At 38.9% G+C, this 17805-nt stretch overlaps 1 protein-coding gene across 2 annotated transcripts in view; it reads left to right on the forward strand.

Moving 5' to 3' along the window:
* The first annotated feature begins 910 nt into the window (after nt 1–910).
* nlk2 (nemo-like kinase, type 2) overlaps nt 911–17805 on the forward strand; it is a 35867-nt gene continuing 18972 nt past the window's right edge. For both annotated transcript variants that reach the window (XR_005992732.1, XM_041802528.1), the window contains exons 1-3: nt 911–2502; nt 12131–12260; nt 14467–14522. Coding sequence is in view for 1 of the 2 variants with exons in the window: in XM_041802528.1 (XP_041658462.1) it covers nt 2036–2502; nt 12131–12260; nt 14467–14522 (653 nt within the window). In the remaining variant the exon portion in view is untranslated. The remainder of the gene's footprint in view (nt 2503–12130; nt 12261–14466; nt 14523–17805) is intronic.

The following is a 17805-nucleotide window of genomic DNA, read 5'->3' on the forward strand; positions in this document are numbered from 1 at the left end:
GAATTTGGGGTGGGGGTCCTTTGAAATTTTCAAGAATTTTCACAGAATTTCAGAGAATTTGTTCTGATATTTAGGGGAATTTTCAAATAAGACATTTAAGGGGGTGTTGCTTAAATGTTCAGAAATTTGTGTGGAATTTCTGAGTGTCTATGCCTTCTAAAAAAACGTTTCACTAAAACATTTGAAAATAATTGAAGGATTATGGGGTTCTTAAAAAATATGGTAGAAATGTTTTACAGAAATTCCTTGCAATTTCTGTGAAACTTTGGGAAATATTTGCAGTGCTTGGAAAAGAAAATGTCCAAGAAATTCAGAACTTAGTGGAAATTTTGTTCAAAGTCAGAGCTTTAAAACTTATTGGGCCCTACTTATACCGAACAAGTGGGAGAAACTGAAAATGCATTCCATGCAGAAGCTCTGGTCTCAGGAGGTTAAGGTGCAGTGGGGTACTTGTTTTACATCACTGTGGCTGCAGGGAGATGCTGCCGTGGCTTATCCAAAGTGTTCTCTTATGGACAAAAAACCCCAAGTAATTTATATGATTTAAAAATATTGACCTTTCTCGCATTTTTCACATACACTTTTCTGTATGTTTTGTGAACATCCAACATTGAAGTTCCAGCTCTACCCATGTCAATTTGGCATGCACCATAGACTGTAAAAAGAATGCATGCAAGAGGCATGCTCACACGGATCTGGCAATCTTGACAGAAAAACAATGATGACAAACAAGACAGTAGGTGGCGATAATGCTCCGCCTTTGAGTGGGTCACCATGTAAAGAAGAAGAAGGGGCATCTTGTTCGTTCAAAGGAGTCGGTTCAAGGAGTCGACTCATCCGTGATCCTTACACCTCTGATAATCTCACCGCCGAGTAGCTGAGGTTTTGTTCACCATGTTGGAGCAACTGTTCATGGTAGTTAACGTGTGACCAATACTTTTATCATGTCAGCGGCTCTACCGGAGCACCGCGGGCCCACAGAGTAGCGCTTCTGCCGGGGGAGCGTCCTCATCCCCTGCGGCGGCTCACCGACACTCGGAGAAACGGACAGACGGACGGAAGGAAGGAAGGAGTTGTGTTTTGATTTGAGGATAACGCGGACACAGATTAGCTCCAAGCTGTCAGCTGAGCACCGCCGTGTCCTGTCCAGCTCCTTGCAGCAGCAGCAGCAGCAGCAGCAGGAGAACTGATCCCGCATTAACAGGATTCACTTTCCCCGCATTGTTACCGAGCCTCCCTGGATGTTTCTCCGGGGGACACACATCGAGCACCAGGCTGCTGTCGATGGGGGAAATAAGTAGCCTTCCCGAGGATTTCTCTCGTGTTTTGAGCCATGGTGGAAGCTTGGTCTGTGACGGCTGATGGAGGTTTGTGTGCGGGCTCGGAGCTCGGTATGTCGGTGTGATAATATGTGAGTGCGGTGGACAGCCGAGGCCTGGGCCTGCCTGCCTGAACGCGCTGTTGTTTTGTGGCCTGGGCTGGGAAACTGCTCCTCTGCACCGGATCAGCAGCGGTAATCACGGCCTGGAGCTTACAGAGGGAGCTCTCTGGACTTGGTTTCAGTGGATAGATGCCGTGTGGAGCCCCGGAGCCGGAGCAGAGAGCGAGGCAAACTTGGACAGTGCTGAGATGAATGCGCTCCCCTCATGTGACAGGTTTTAAGTCTGATTGAGGGAGGGGGCGCCACCTCCATCATGAGGGACATCTAGGGCCAAAGTGTTTGATTCACAGAGGGGGCGGGTTGTTTTCTCCTCCGTATTTTGATTTCTCATTGTTAGTAGATGCTCTGTGATGAAATGATTCCCGTTATGAGCCCCGGGCTGCTGCAGCCTGATGGAGAGCAGGCAGGGAAATTAATTTAGAGGAAGTGGGTCAGATCCTGGTTGGCATTATGATAAGGAGGGACTCCCCGCAGACCCAAAGGAGCTGTAGTTGGACCATTTAAAAGCCAGACCTGATTTCTACATGTTCCTGTAGTGGTCGTGTTGCAGCCTGGTAGCCATTATCACCACTTAGACGCTTTCTGCATCATTTTATGGCTCTTTGCGGCACAGCAGCTACAAATGTTACAAAAATGATGGCTGCTTATAACGGTGGCTCCTCAGCAGTGGCTGCCCATCACCCGCATCACCACCACCAGCTGCAGCACCTCCCGCCCCCCCATATGCACCACCACCACCACGCTGGTCAGCATCACCTGCAGCACCCGGGCTCCGCCGCCGCCGTGCACACGGTCCAGCAGCACGGCTCCACGGCGGCTGCTGCGGCGGTGATGCTCAACCCCGGCCAGCAGCAGCCCTACTTCCCTTCGCCGGCTCCCGGGCAAGCCCCAGGGCCGGCGGCGGCCGCGGCTCCCGCACAGGTTCAAGCCGCCGCTGCTGTCAAAGCTCACCACCACCACCACCACCATCAGCAGCACCAGCAGCAGCAGCATCATCTCCAGCAGCAGCTCGACATCGAGCCCGACAGACCCATCGGATATGGAGCGTTTGGGGTTGTCTGGTAGGATTACCGAACTACATTTATCTAACAGAGCTCACCAGGGTCTAATTCACCATATCCTGATATGAAAACTTACTTTAAGAGTCTTGAAGCTAAGCTAACTCCTTTTAGATGTCTGCAACAAAAGTGAAAGAAATACTAACGGATGTTGCAGAGGTTACTCATATTGTCTGTCACTGACGCGTTTTACTTTTAGTTCTCTGCAAGTTGAACTGCGTTTCTTCTCTGTATTTCTTGAGTGACATTGTTTATTGTACATAAAGCTCAGACATCCTGTTGCTAACAGCTAGCAGAGAGAGGCCGCATGTGCTTGGAAGTGGAGCCGATTAAAGCTAACTCTTGTGTAGGGACATTACTACTGAATCTCAGAAAGTTTGAGTTAAAGTACAAAATAAAAACTGGAAGTTTAGTCTCCAAACCCAAGTCAGGAAGTGTTTGATGAAAGTTGCTACCCAGTTGCATTGTGGGGGATGTAGGATCAAGTTTTGACAGCTTGAATTATACTTACTCTGGTGCTGAAGTTAGAATTTCTAGGCCCAAGATGTATCCATCCAGTGTTGTAGTCAAGACCACACTACCAGAGACCAAGACATGCCTAAGACCAAAGTGCACCAAGACCAAGACTTTTGGGGGTCAAGATTGAGTCAAAACCAAGACCATAGAAATCTATAAAAAAATTAGAGCAAGACATGCCTTAAAGCAAGTTGTTGTTTTTGCGTAGGCCTCTCCTTTATTAAATGAATGATGTCAAAGAGTGGTGGTCTCCACCAGTCTGGATGGAAAACCCAGAGTCCAGCCAGGCCCAGACATTCAAAATGTGGCTCGAGGCCTAGACTGTTGTAGAGTACTACAAGGCTAGTTGCTACCATACCAAAATTTTAACTTTATATTTATTCTTGTAAAAATCCAACGATGCTGATACTGTTTGATACCACAACAGCCAAAGGATCCCCAGACACACAACACAAATTCTTGTTGTTAATCATCAAAAATCCAAGGTGGACTTCTTAAATGTTGTCATTGTATTTGTGGAATTTAAAAAGTTGTCCATTTGTTGACTGCAGCAGCCTGTGGTTAAAAATGTGATTGAAAAATCAGCATTTTCTTTAAAGCTTTATAATCTCTGTGGCTTGTTTCCAACAAATTATCTGGTTCAGTTCTGTTCAGTATTGAACAGATTGGACAGTTTCCAAAATAACTTGTACTGTCCCATTTTTTTGGCACTCGTTGTTGGGCTGAGGTAGGTATTTCAGGCACAACTTCACTACCTTTCAAGGTGCATGGAGGATGAATAAAGTCTTGAAGCAAACAGAAAGCTCCAGGAATACTTCTGGCTTAGAGAACAACTTTATTAGACTGGTGCGTTACGGCCTGTGGCCTTGATTTGGATTGTCAAGAAACACATCAGACATTTAAATAGAGTACTTTTTAAAATCTCGTACTACCCCATTTATAGAAGAAAGACACTGATATGGTTTAACCAAATAGTTTTGAAAGGGACAATAAATCAAGTGATAAAGCACGGTTAAAACATACATTAGTGCACTAATTATAGACCTTGATTAATCGCAATTAACTTGATTAATCTTGACAGCCTATGGATTTTGAGAGAGTAATTTCATCCATGGTTATGCAAGAATTAGCACTTCTACCTCACAGTAAGAAGGTTCCTGGTTTGAATCCCCCATCTGAAAGAGCCTTCCTATAGAGTTTGCATGTTCTCCCCATGCATACATGGGCTCTTCCTGGGTACTCCAGCTTTACTACTCCCACAAACCAAAGACATACTTGTTTGGCTAACTGGTGACTCTAAACTAACCTTAGGCCTCAATGTGAGCACGGCTGCTTATTTGTCTTTATATGTCAGCCCTGTAATAGACTGGTGACCAGTCCCAGATGTACCCTGCTTTTCACCCAATAACAGCTAGGATGCCCCCCCCCCCCCCCGCAGACCTAAATGGGATAAGCAGTGTAGATAATGGATGGATAATTTCAATGCTGTTGTTTTTGTGAGTAATGTGAGTTCATATCACTGCCCCATGGATAACCTCAAGGTGCAGAGGTGAAGAGTAACTTTGCTCTGCACTCTATTGGCCACCGACACTGATTCTTGTAAAACAATTTTGCTTTCCTCTGTAGTTTCTGGTTTGGTAATAAATCACACATAAAGATGTCAGTTTCACTTTTAAATACTTTTCCTTGCATTAATCTCAGTAATGTAAAGCATATTCTGCTCCCCTGAGCTGCATTCCCTTTTTGACAGAAAACATTTACAAAGCGGTGCTTTTGAACTCAATATAATCTGCTGTTTTTACATCCATGTGTATTTACTTGCGGCCTTCTGACTGGCTGTCTATGTAGGTGCACTACAGACACCTGTAGATTATTGGAAAATTGTGAATCATCAGTAGGAAGAGGTTTTTTTGCATCACCTGCATGCACGTGTCAGCCAGCTTCAGACTAGGTTGTTTTTTGGATGGATTTATCCTGATTAATTTCTCCCTGCAATCATAACTACAGTTTCCATAATTGGGATATTTTGATGCTTTTTATAATGCATTATAATACTATGCAGTTTCTATTAGATTTGTCAATAATATTGAAAGTACAAGAGCTTTATGAAAATACATCTATTCTATCAGACAGGTTGGTAGGATAATAATTAATTCATCAAACACACTGAAAGCATCTGCTGCACCCTGTCTCAACTGAACAATTGACATTCATATCAAGACCTCTATATTTGCTGCTGTGGTATCAAACAGGTATCAATGGTTTGTTAAAATTCTGACATCGTGACAGTCCAACTGAGAACACAGATCCAGTCTCGGACCAAAGTCAGTACCAATGTTGAGCCTGTACTGTCTGGTAAAGTGACAGGTTCACAGATCTATCTCAAACTTTATGAACTGCTTGTAGACTCCTAGATCATCCCAATAATACTGCACATATTTAAAATAATAAACATTCTAAAGTCAGATCAGACAAAACGTGACCCAGTCAAATATGTCTCAGGTTCAAGAGCAGAAGTTGTCCTCAGACTAAAATAATCAGCCATCCATTGTATCCATCAATGCAAAGCATGCAATTCTTAATTGTGTCATTTGCATATTCATGTGAGGGAAAATTAAAAATTAAAGCGAGAAAGTTTTATTTAACTGTTAAAAGGCTGTCATTGAGAGAAATGGTGGCATGGGGGAGTTTTTGAGACTCTAGTCTGCATGAATACTTCTGCTGCCCCTGAAACTCATCAGATTATTGAATGTAGATTAACACGTTGCTGAAAATAGTCCTCTCCATTTCTCTCTGCTACAGTAGTATGTAAGCTTCACTGAGCAGCTGCTATGGGAGGAAAAATCTTTTTCTTAGTTATTAAAACTGTCTATTTTTCTTTTCTTTTTGAAGTTTCTTATTTTCACAGATTGAGCTTGAATCTGTAGACAGGATTTGATGATTATGAAAACTAAAGATAGCGCTTTCCTATTCATACACAGCCACATTCAAGTTTTTATAACTCAACTGAGATATTAATGTAAAGTAATATGTCTCATGATGTTAACTTGGAGTGAAATTATTTGATATAAAAAGAAGCATTTCTGTTTAGAAAGGTCTTCTTGTAAAGTTCAATGCGAAGAAGATGATGAAGAAAATGAAACCTCTGAGACAGTTTACAAACCAGGATGTTGTGAAACCAATGATGTTGGTGGGAATGGTTTCTGCCTTTTTGTTCTGTTTTCTGAAAGACATTGTTCTTTCTCTGTATGTAGGGTTGTAGCTATCTATGAACAGAAAGACGTCTCACACACTGCAGGGCTCCAAAAATGTAATTATTTATTACACCAACGTAGCGACATTTTGAGCAGTATTGCTCTTCATCAGACAGGTTGTAACTATCTGTCATGCAGAACTAAGTCAAACACTGACATCTTGAAACTGCATGCAGCAATATTTAAAAGTACATGTTACACATTTTCATATGCACATTTTTTTCATTTCCAAAAGTAAAAATACCACTTTTGCAATAAGACAGTTCATGAAATTACATCCCTGCTGGATATTCCCCAGTCAATTGTATGTGAAATAATTAAAGTGGAAGCATTTAGGAATAACAGCATCTTAGCCATGAAGCACAAGATCACGTAAAATCACAGAGCAGGGTAAATGACTGCTAAAGAACATATGTGGTGTGTAAAAAATGCTCTGTTGATTCCATAGCTAAAAAGTTCTGAACTTCCACTGGCGTTAATGTAAGCACAAAAACTATGGTGGGAGCTTCATGGCATGGGAGTCCTTGATTTGAGCAGCTGCATGCAACCAGAGCACAAATCAAGGACTATAAAGGCATGGTTTGATGAGTTTGTTGTGGAGAACTTGGCCGGCCCACACAGGGCCCTTACCTAAACCCACATGTGCAACTTTGGGATGAACTGGACTGGTGATTGTGAGATTGTGAGAAATGCTCTACAGAATGAATGGGCTCAAATTCTCACAGAAACACTCCAAAATCTTGTGTAAAAACTTCCAGGAAGAGTGGAGGTTGTTATAACTGCAAAGGGAGAGCAAACTCCCTATTAAGGAACATTTGAATACAATGCCAGACAGTCCCTGTCTGAATACTTTTGTCCATATAGTTTATGTAAGCCTTTGAATAGCACGCTCATCCATCAATTTTATTTTACCTAGATTTCATTTTGTTAAAATGCTGCTTTTCCTATAATTCTTACTGTCAGTTATTTTTTGATTATTATTTTTAGTCGCTTTCTTTAGATGTCAAGAATTTCTACTTATCATGGGAAACCAGCACCGTTGTTTTAAGAGAGCAACATAAATCAGTTGTGATCTATAAGCTGTTATCTTGAGAAAACAATCTTGTTAGTTATCACAGAAAAAAGAGCAAAATGAAAACGATCAATGAATGTTATCTTAGGGGTTCCACAAAAATAACATGTAGAAGTGTGACAGTCTTTTTTTTTTTTTTAACTATTTCAGACAAAATCAAGATTTTTGGGTGTTCCAATAGTTGGCAGGTGGCAATGAAATGTAATTCAACAAGTTTATTCCCCGTCATTGGGACACCATGGACCAAATAGGATCTCCACTAACACGTGTGTTTTGTCGCTGTGTGCGGAGTAGTTGGAGCTCTCAAACAATTCCACAAGAAAAACCCTTGTGAATTTTCTCAAAATTAGAATATTTGCACATTTGGCAAGCTGCGATTTTAGAACTCATGACACAAGCCACTTCTGTAATCCATCTGCCAAGCTGTTCAACTTCCAGGAAACATGGTTTATTTCTTAGATGTCCTGCCAGATCTACACCTGTTGGGAGTGTTGGAGGAGTTTACCATAGAATACTAAAGTGTCACAGCAGAGTCTTTTTCCAGGAACAGCTTATAGCAGAGGAGTGTGGTCAGTACAGTTTACATTGCCCCCTGGGGACAAATTAAGGTTTTTTTAAATTCATTTTGAATTGAAGTTTGAAATGTCAGGGCCTAAAATAGACTTAAAGTCCCAGTAATGCAATGAAAATATCTTTATTTTAGATTTGTTGTGTGACAGGCCACGGAATTATGAACCAACAAGCCACATTTCAGTTACGTAAAACATCTCAAAGTATATCAAACTGAGCTTCAAAATCATGAAAAATGAGGCAGTAAAATCTGTTCTAGGATGGTGAGGGTGTGTGGTTTGAATGAGACGAAGCCACGCCCACTCACAAGAAATGCAATCCTTTCAAATTTCAAAAAATGCTTCGGGTCAGAGCGCAGCTGCCTGGCTCTGTGCCAGAACAGAGACAAGTTGGGATTAAATTTACTGTTTTCTGGAACAGATCTTTCTGTAATGATGTTTTAAATGACATGCAGTCCACTGTGGCTGATAGATTTGGGAAATTTACCTCACAATGAACTAAAACACAGCATGTAGCTGGTTGTTAACTGTATAAGAAGTTAGTGACACTCGCTAACAACAGACTGTACTGAGATGAACTACTCGGTGATTTTCCATTATTGTAGCGTTAGGGGTGAGGGGTAATTCCCCATCTAGGCTGGTGATGTCATGGGCTCATATATTTGCCCTGTCCAAATTAAACCAAGCCAGGAAAGAAGTTTGTATCCAAAATTCAGTCGCGCCTAGATCCTGGTGTTTTCAAGTTTACAGCAACATTATTCAAACATATCTAGTGTGTTATACTCAAAGTTTGGATTTCACTTTACAGGGACTTTAAAGTATCAGTCGTAGCTTGCTTTTACACGTAGTGTAAAGTGACTGTTCCTCCTACTCTACAGCTCAAACAGTAGTTTAAGAAAGGAAAAATATGTATAGCATCACACTTTTGCAACAGAATTATTTTTAGGGAAGCAAAAGTATAATTTGTCTTTAACCTTTCCTTTCCTATATAAAATTGTCAAAACAATTCAACACTTTGATATTTTTGATATTTGTCAAATTGTCAAAAAAAACCCCAACATATTCATACAGGTGCATGGAAAAGAAGTAAACATACAGAAAATTGCAAGCACAATCCTGTTCATTTCCTAAATTTTTCAAATACAGCTGTGTTTCTGTACTAGAACATTACCAATGTTATTTTGCAATTTAAACGGTGTGCAGGAGTTTGCCTGCAATTTCTGGTAATTAAAGCAAGAAATTACCCAATATTGGCTGATAGGGACTTCTGTTTTTGTTGTTGTGGTATCAAACAAGAATCACCATTGTTGTATTATTACTAGAATAATTTCTACATCTCTACAGCTTTAATCTGGTAATTAGTGAACATTTTATTTCCATTTCTGTTTGGAAGTGTTATAACAGCATGACTTTTTGACAGAAGAATCATAAAACCATGGTGCCAGAGGATGACAAAATGAGTTACAGAGTAATGTGAGATAACTGCAGCAAAAATAAAACAGGAGAAGAAGCAATAAAAAGATAACAACCAAAGAACGAGAAAGGAGGAATCAACAGGAAGGGAGAAAAAAGTTGAGTCTGATAGTTTTTGATAACATGATTGTTAATGGGATCTTTCTCCCCTGGATGTTAGGGTTTGGCCTTTCTCCTCACCCCTTCTTGATCTGTTTGCACACATGCAAACAACTAGTTAAGGTGTCCTTTTTTAAACTTTCAGGTTGAGTTGGTATGTAGAGGCAGGTATTATTAAGGAAAGGCAAAAAAAACTGTCAACATAGTGTCACACTCTGTGGCTTTATTCCCCACCCTGTAAATATGATGTAAACATGACCAAACTGCCTTTTAACATCATAGCAGCTATGTTAGGACTGTCCTGCAAACCAACCTAAAATCTTCTCAGATTTTTTGGCATGTATGTGTGAAAAAAGCCTAGCTCTTACAAAGGTGAATGTGTAGGAAATGTAGAATCTAAAGAAGTGAGATTACAAAGTAAACTCTGATTGAGGTCTAAAAGAAGCCAGGATTGAAAAATGAATTAAAGCCCCCTTTGTTAACACATGGTCCCTTCTCATCACTGTGTCTGCTGTGTTCCATGTTAGTTTTCCTCTTGGAGAGCGTGAGCTTATTAGCGGTGTTTGGAGCATCGTGTGGTCTTGAAAGCTTGGATCTTAGCTGGCTGCCATCTGTCCGCCTGCCCTGATCCTATTTGAAAGGTTCACTGAAGGTTACACTGGACGGGGCTGCTGTGTGCAGAGCTGGAATCGTCTTACTTACACCTGCTGTGTTCCTCACGAGGCTCTGATCTCTGCGTTCCTCAACAAACAGTTTCTTTAACTGTTTGCTCAGATGGACGCTAAAATGATCAGGAGTTCACTTCTGGTGAATCCGTCTTGGTTTTGACCAAAATGGGAGGTCATAGGCATCTTAATAATTCACTAACACAGTAGGGTCAATAACACCGTTTCCTCAGAAAAGTTGTTAGTGTCTGGCTACTGGCATAGTTTGATGGATGCCTGCAGCAGAGCCCCACGATAAGCCAGTAATTTGAAATTATGAGGAAATCACATATTTGGATTAAGGAACATTAATCAATTCACTCACAATAATCACACTACAGCAGCATGGCATTACTGAGAATTTGAGATTAAGTTTAGAGATGATGTATTTTCCTGAGCATTAAATGTGACAATAAGAGAGTAGAAGTTTTTGCACATCAAAAACTCTAAAAAATACTTTTTCTTATACACTTAACAGCAGTGGTGCAACAGATCCCATTTAATCTGTGTATTCATTTGGGTCCCCCCAACCCCCAAGTCATAAATATGGTGTAAATAAATGCTGTCAAATCCCTGTTCAGCCTTGGAGAAAGGAAGACAGGATCTGATTGGTGACAAAAATCCATGATAAAATCCCAAAGAGTGACATTTGTGATCTGTCACACTGCAGATGGTGCAGGCCTAAACATAACAAAATGACACAAATTAAAATAGATGATAACAAGGCTTTGGCTTTACAAAACCATTTATCTCATCCTAAATGGGCTGCTGTGCAATCAGTCAGTCGATGAGTACATCTTAGTGGCTATAGCCCTGAAGACTAACAGAAGTTTTCTAAGGACACGACCCATCAATGCATACCAGGTAAACAGAGAACCAGCATGAATCCACCATGAGATAGAAAAATGTCCTTTAATTGGCTGAAACCTGGATCAGAACCAGACTGACCTAGAGAGTAGTGCAGAAAACTGCAGTTCTTTGAGTTTCCACTTAAGGGTTGTTGCAGAAGCCGTGGAAGTTATGTACACGCCCATTCAAACGTGTGCAGAGCCTATTATAAACTCCAAATTTGATCTAAATGGTTAGTCAGTATTAGTAAGGTTCATTGCTGGCCTGTCTGATGTGCAGATGCAGTGTAGCTGTTTGTCTGGAAGCTTAAGACTCACCCCGACTGCCCCTCTTTGACAGGTGTTTGGTCAACCCAAAGTCAAATAGAGTTTGCATTTCCAATATGGTGACTGGCTTCAAAAGTCCCCTTCAGTAACCAAATGGGGGACATCAGAGAGACCTCTTCAGTGTTAGAATGTAGTTCATAGTGTTCACATGAACATGCGGCTTGCAGTTGGATGTATTTAGGTGGCTTTATCACACAGAGGCAAATCCACCTTTGTTTTCTTTTCCTGGTTGACATCATGTCCTGTTTTGTGCTGTTTGATTACAAGTTAAAGGTGTTTTGGCTTCTGTCTGTGTTACCGACTGCTTAACTGCCTGCAGATGCTAGATAAAGTAATCTTTAAAGTTTGAATATTCTTTGCTTTAATTTTAAAGAAAACTGATCTCTGACCTGCTGTTTCAACTCAGAGAGCTCTGTAAGAATTTCTGATATTTTCTTTAAGGTTTTCATGAGCAAGAATGATGGAAAAGGAAACAAATGGAAACATTAAACTTTAAGAGAATAAAACAAACTACAGTGCTATCAACCAAACTAGAGGTGTAATATGTTAGTTAACTTAGACAAAAATGTGAGGGTTTTTTAAAGTACTATGGGAAAACCTTGAAAATCATTCATGCACATTAATTAACATGAAAGAAATCTGACAAATCTAAAAATGAGCGAATATAGTTATTTTTGAACTGAGCCACCCAACTGTAAGTGCAGTTTTAAAAGCATTTTAAAAACATTTTAAAGTGATTAGATCTAACGCTGTGTTTCCTCTTCACCAGGTCGGTGACGGATCCCAGAGACGGGAAGCGAGTAGCCCTCAAAAAGATGCCCAATGTCTTCCAAAATCTCGTTTCCTGCAAGAGGGTTTTTCGAGAGCTGAAGATGCTGTGTTTCTTCAAACATGAAAATGTAAGTACACAGAAATAACAAATTTAGTTATCATTAATGCAGATTTCTACAAATTATAATTATAAAAAAATCCTTGGCCAGATGTGAGTGAATGCTGCATGATCTCTCCTTTGCAGAGGACATTAACAAGATTCATGGAACAGTTTTGTTTCAGTAGAGTTTTTAGATTGATACTGGATTGAAATCCCAGGCTTATTGAAGATTTGCGCTTACATGGCTTTTTGTTTGTACTGGTGTGTAAAATGTCAAAAAAATGAATTTCAGTAGATGTGTTAAACTCAGGACATTTATCTAAAAACTGGGTTCAAGTCTCAACATCGTGCTTGAACTTTGTCCTTTTTCGACATTGTGCGTTATAAAACTATGTAATTTCTGTTATTTTAATATCAAATTATACTGAAGCTATTAAAGAAACTACAGATCATTAGTCATCATTTTACTTAAAGCTGAGAGAGATGGAGAGAGCAGCAATGTATTCAGAGTTACAGGCCAGCATAATGATGGCAACATATTTGTACAGTTTAGACTCCAATGTTTTCAATTTAATTTTTTTATTTAGATTTATTTAACCAGGAAAACAATTAATTGAGATTAAGAATCTCATTTACAAGTGTCCTCACAAAGATGGACAGCAGCACAACAAAGACTCAGACACATAAAATAGAGCAATTAAAATCAAAGAAAAACATAATTAAAACAGGAAATGACCCAGTATTGGGTGACCATTTGTCAATAAATGCCTTTTAAAAATTACCTAATTATCAGTGACCAAACTTTTTTTTGTTACATTGGATTCCAAGTTTGTTTGTTGGAGTCTCCCTAATGTTAAAGCTCAGCCCCCGCAGTAACCACTGGAAAACAGTGAAACAATGCTGTAGAAATTAACCTAAATACAAGTTGTTCCCTAAAGAAGCTATACTAACTCTATACTATACTTACTGGGTGTCTCTTAACTCACACAAGCTTTGCATTTTTCATATTGAAATCTAAACAGAATGTGCCTTTCTATTCTTGCCCAAAGATGTTTGCAAAAGCTGTCAAATATTTGTGTTCTCATTACTTTAGTTAACATGTACAAATTTAGATCTCAGAGCAGACAAAGACTCGTGGCCCCACTAACTTCTTCAGCACCTGTTTTAGAGGGGCCCTGGACCCCAGGTTGGTGGTTGATGGTCTTTGATGGACCTAGAAACTCTGTGCTGTTTCATCTAAAATGCATTCAGTAACAATAGTTGCCATAATGATTCTATTCTGACATCCAGAGTGTTCTGAGTGTTCTCTTTAGAGTAAACGGTTCCCTGCTCTTGATGAAAGCATAGACCTCTACAGATATGAAAGACTGTCAATGATGGCAGTTTTAAGCCAGAAAAGAAATGACCTAAAACTGTGTATGCATGGAGTTTTTCAACTACTAAAAACACTTTTTTACATGGCACTGACGAGATTCTTCATAGTTATTCATAAAAAAACACATTTCTAGGTAACAAGTAGGGTTGGGAATTGCATGATAACTAATGATAAGATACGACATGATCCAGTTCACATGGCAAGATGGGCCTTACATGGCTGGCCTTGTAAGGCCAGCCATGTAAGGCCATGTATGGCCATGATACAGCAATTAGGCAATAATCAACATATTTTAAGATGATCATTGAACGAGCCGTCACAATACCTGATAAACATATAATGATAAATGGCCTCTAAAAGGTGAAGTATTTCAACTTTTGTCTTGCTAACTGTTGTTAATCTATGAAGGATTCATGAAGTAGTGACGAGAGTTGAAAAGTAGGGAAATCTGTGCTGAATGCTGGATTTTTTTTAGTAAAATCACAATATTTGAACGGTTGATTGTATAGTCTTGTCACATAAGGCAGGATTACCATGTATTGCCATATCTATATTATTTCCACTATACATATAAGCACTGCTTTCTGCCTCATATTTCTGTTCTGTTTTTACAAAAGAGAACTTATTCTGATATTTCTTTGTCAAGCTGATATTTATTAATCGAGCTATACCTGAGATGTACCCAAACTCTTTTTCTCTTCATCTGGTTTACATGTTGAGATCTGATAACTATGCTGGCAGAATAATGTTAACTTAAACTTATTAAGGCCTTTTAAAAAATGCAAGGTTCTGATGTGATTGTACAGTGAAGACGCTTGGTAACAGGCACCTGGTGTTAACCTGTGAACTCTCTCCTCAGGTGCTCTCTGCTCTGGACATCCTGCAGCCTCCACACATCGACTACTTTGAAGAAATGTATCCTTCCGCTGTACTGATCATGGATAAACGGACTCAGTTGTTGATGTTTCATTTAATAATAGAACTAAACACTGACCGCCCACTTTTTTGGCAGCTTGATTCTGTAAGTAAATTTTCCCATTCAGATCCTCCGCTGACATTTCAGAAAATCTTTAAATCAGTTCTTTCTAATCCTGGAACCAAACCAACAAGCTACCAGAAAAAATGTGACTTTAAAAGCTTTAAATTGATTGAATGAGACTATAAAACAAAGGAAAACGTACAGATTCATGACTGTGTACATATTTTTCATGGAACTAAGGGTGGTATGCATTCCACTATCCATTGTGATTTTCTGGAGGTATAGTTTTGAGAATTTTCAAAAAATATATAGTCTTTCTTACATTTATCTTCAATGTACTATTTATATTGTTTTATCTTAATGCAGTGTGAGAATAAAGAGCATTTTTAGGTAACACTTAAGTAGTAATTATCTAGTAAATTCTCAGGAATAAGGTGGTAATTACCTTGTTATAAGTTTAATCAATCAATCAAATTAATTTATAAAGCACATTTAAAAAACAGCAACAGCTGACCAAAGTGCTGTACAAGACAGAGAATCATACAGAAAAGTCAAGATGCACACACATAAAACTAAAAGCAGTGAGGATAATTATTATAATGACGAAACAAACTAAACAAAAAATAGATAAAAAATAAGAAGTTGTTAGAGCTATGTTGAATATAAGGACCAGGTCACTGGGCTTCGGACTCAAAAGCCAAACTGTAGAGATACGTTTTGAGACGGGACTTAAAGCAGTCAACGGAGGGGGCAGACTTGATTGAGGGTGGGAGGTCATTCCATAGTTGAGGGGCTTTTATTGAAAAAGCTTGGTCACCTCTAAGTTTATTGTTGGAACGAGGGACAGCCAGAGGTCCCATGTCTGTGGATCTTAGGGGCCTGGAAGTAGAATAAGGGCTGAGGCCATTTACAGCTTTTAACACTATCAGAGCAACCTTAAAATCAATCCTATACCGTATGGAAGTTAGCATTTTAACATGCAATAGCTCAGATATAGGGTATAATAAGAAGGTATTTACCTAGTAAAAAGTATTAATTATCAAGTAATACCTTTTGTTGTTTTGGCAATTCTCTGGTAATCAGGCGTTATTTTACCATAACCCTACCCTAACCTCAACCCCCTAACTTTAAAATTATTTATTATTCAGAAGGGATTCATTTTAATTTAGTGGTCCAAAATAAAGAAACTACCAGGGAATCATTAAGCAAGTTGTATAGAAAATTATCATCTTATTTCTATGAAATTACTTGATATAATACCACCTAATTACAGAGAATTGCCACAATATTACGAGGAATTACTTGATGATTAATACATAGTTACAAGGTAAATATTTACCATTTATTACTATAAAATTACTGGGTAATTACAATCAGAGACGTCCTTCTACTGTCTAGGGTTGTAGCGTGGTTCTTTTTCTTAAAGACAGCATAGAAAGCATGCTTATCTTGTGTCTTCTACAAGAGTTTTTAACTGGTAAGTCTACTTTGGATGGTTATGATATTATAGTCAATTATTAAATCTACTCTGGATAAATTAATGGGATATTTACTCATTGCTAGACCCACATGACTGAGCTCTATTCTCTCCCTGAATGTGAGAAAGATGCTTTAACAACAAGGGGAATACGAACTATTACTAATTTAACACTGTTCATATGTGTCCATAGACAGTTATGCATACAGAGATATTTTTTAACAATAATAAGACAAATTCTAAAAGTTGAGGCTCTACAGAGCAAAAGTGAAAAGTGAATACTCTGGTTGAATAATTTATTGATCATGTTGATGCACATCTCCTATAAAGGAACAGTTTGCCTCCTGAAAGTCATCTGTCTAAAATCCGTCTTACCTCCTAGATCCTCTTTTAGTATCTGAGCCTCTGGGCCCAGTCCAAAGTGACACACACACACACAGATGCATGTGCATGAACATCAAAACATACATTAAAAAACAACCAACAGAAATAATAGTCCATATAAAACATTATACTTCCATTTATAAGCAATAAATCCAAGACAGTGTTTCAGTCAAACATCCCACACAAATCAAGAAATAAACAAAAACATTTCCAACGAGGCCCCTTTTTTCACTCTGTAAACTTGTGACCTCACTCTAGTGGTGTTGTATGCAGGAACTTCTTCAGTCTTTGCAGAGACAAAAGAAATAAAAAAGGAAACGATTAGAAGTTAAATGAGCAGTTTCTTCCAAAAAAGGCACTGTGTTCTGCATGTGAAATTCTTCTCAAAAATGTTTCTCAATTTTTTTTTCTCTTTGAGCTATACAAAACTAAATGCAAGCAATTTTTTCCGTTTTAAAATACATATTAAAATGTCTGGATAAATGCAATATAAATCATCATGAATTCTCACTTTAAATTCTGGTAAAATAAGCTTCCTAATGTAAATATTTCCTCATCTTTTCAGCCTGTTAGCTGTCATCATATCACAGTAAAACCTGTTTATTTGAGATGTAGTGCTGTAGAAAGGCTGTCAAAAATTTAAAGAATTGGATACTTTTCCATACCACATGTTTGTAAATAATACAAGCTTCAATATGTTAATGATTTTATTGTCTCAAAGGGTACAGAAGCTTAAAAAATCTACATTTATATCATAAGACAGATGTACACCTCCATTGTATTAATGCAATTTAGATAGTGGGCAGGACTCAATTTTTGGTTATTAGAAAATACAAGGCATTTCTTAATATTGGATGTGTAAGACTTAACTAACTTTCACTAACTTTCACACCTTAAATTATAGTTTTAAAATCAAATAACAGTACAATAGCGATCAACAGGCAGAATGGTGTCCATTCATTTTCCACAGAATGCCCCGGTCACCTGCTTTCAGCAGTGGACTGAGTTTCTCTCTCCTAATCGTGCACAGCTTTACAGCAGTAGTTCACACAGCAGCATTCAGCTTAGAAAGAAGCCAATTAGCCCGTCTCAGAGCTGTTTGATACAATGGCTGAGGCTTAGGGACTGAAGAGGACGGTAAAGCTGAGAAGAGACCGAGTGACCGAGCAAGAAGCCAGAGTAAATATTGGACAGGCTTTTACACGTTTGGCTAGAGCTTCCTGAAACAGTAGGCTGTCAGTCCAGCACAGAGCTGATTATGGTGTTGTTTGATGGGTGAATAATATGCACATACACATGCAATTTGCAAACAGCCATATTTATGCAAAGTCAGGTCATATATCTTTGCTTTATCAGTC

The sequence above is a fragment of the Cheilinus undulatus genome, linkage group 2 (genome assembly GCF_018320785.1).
Source record: "Cheilinus undulatus linkage group 2, ASM1832078v1, whole genome shotgun sequence".
Classification (NCBI taxonomy): domain Eukaryota; kingdom Metazoa; phylum Chordata; class Actinopteri; order Labriformes; family Labridae; genus Cheilinus; species Cheilinus undulatus.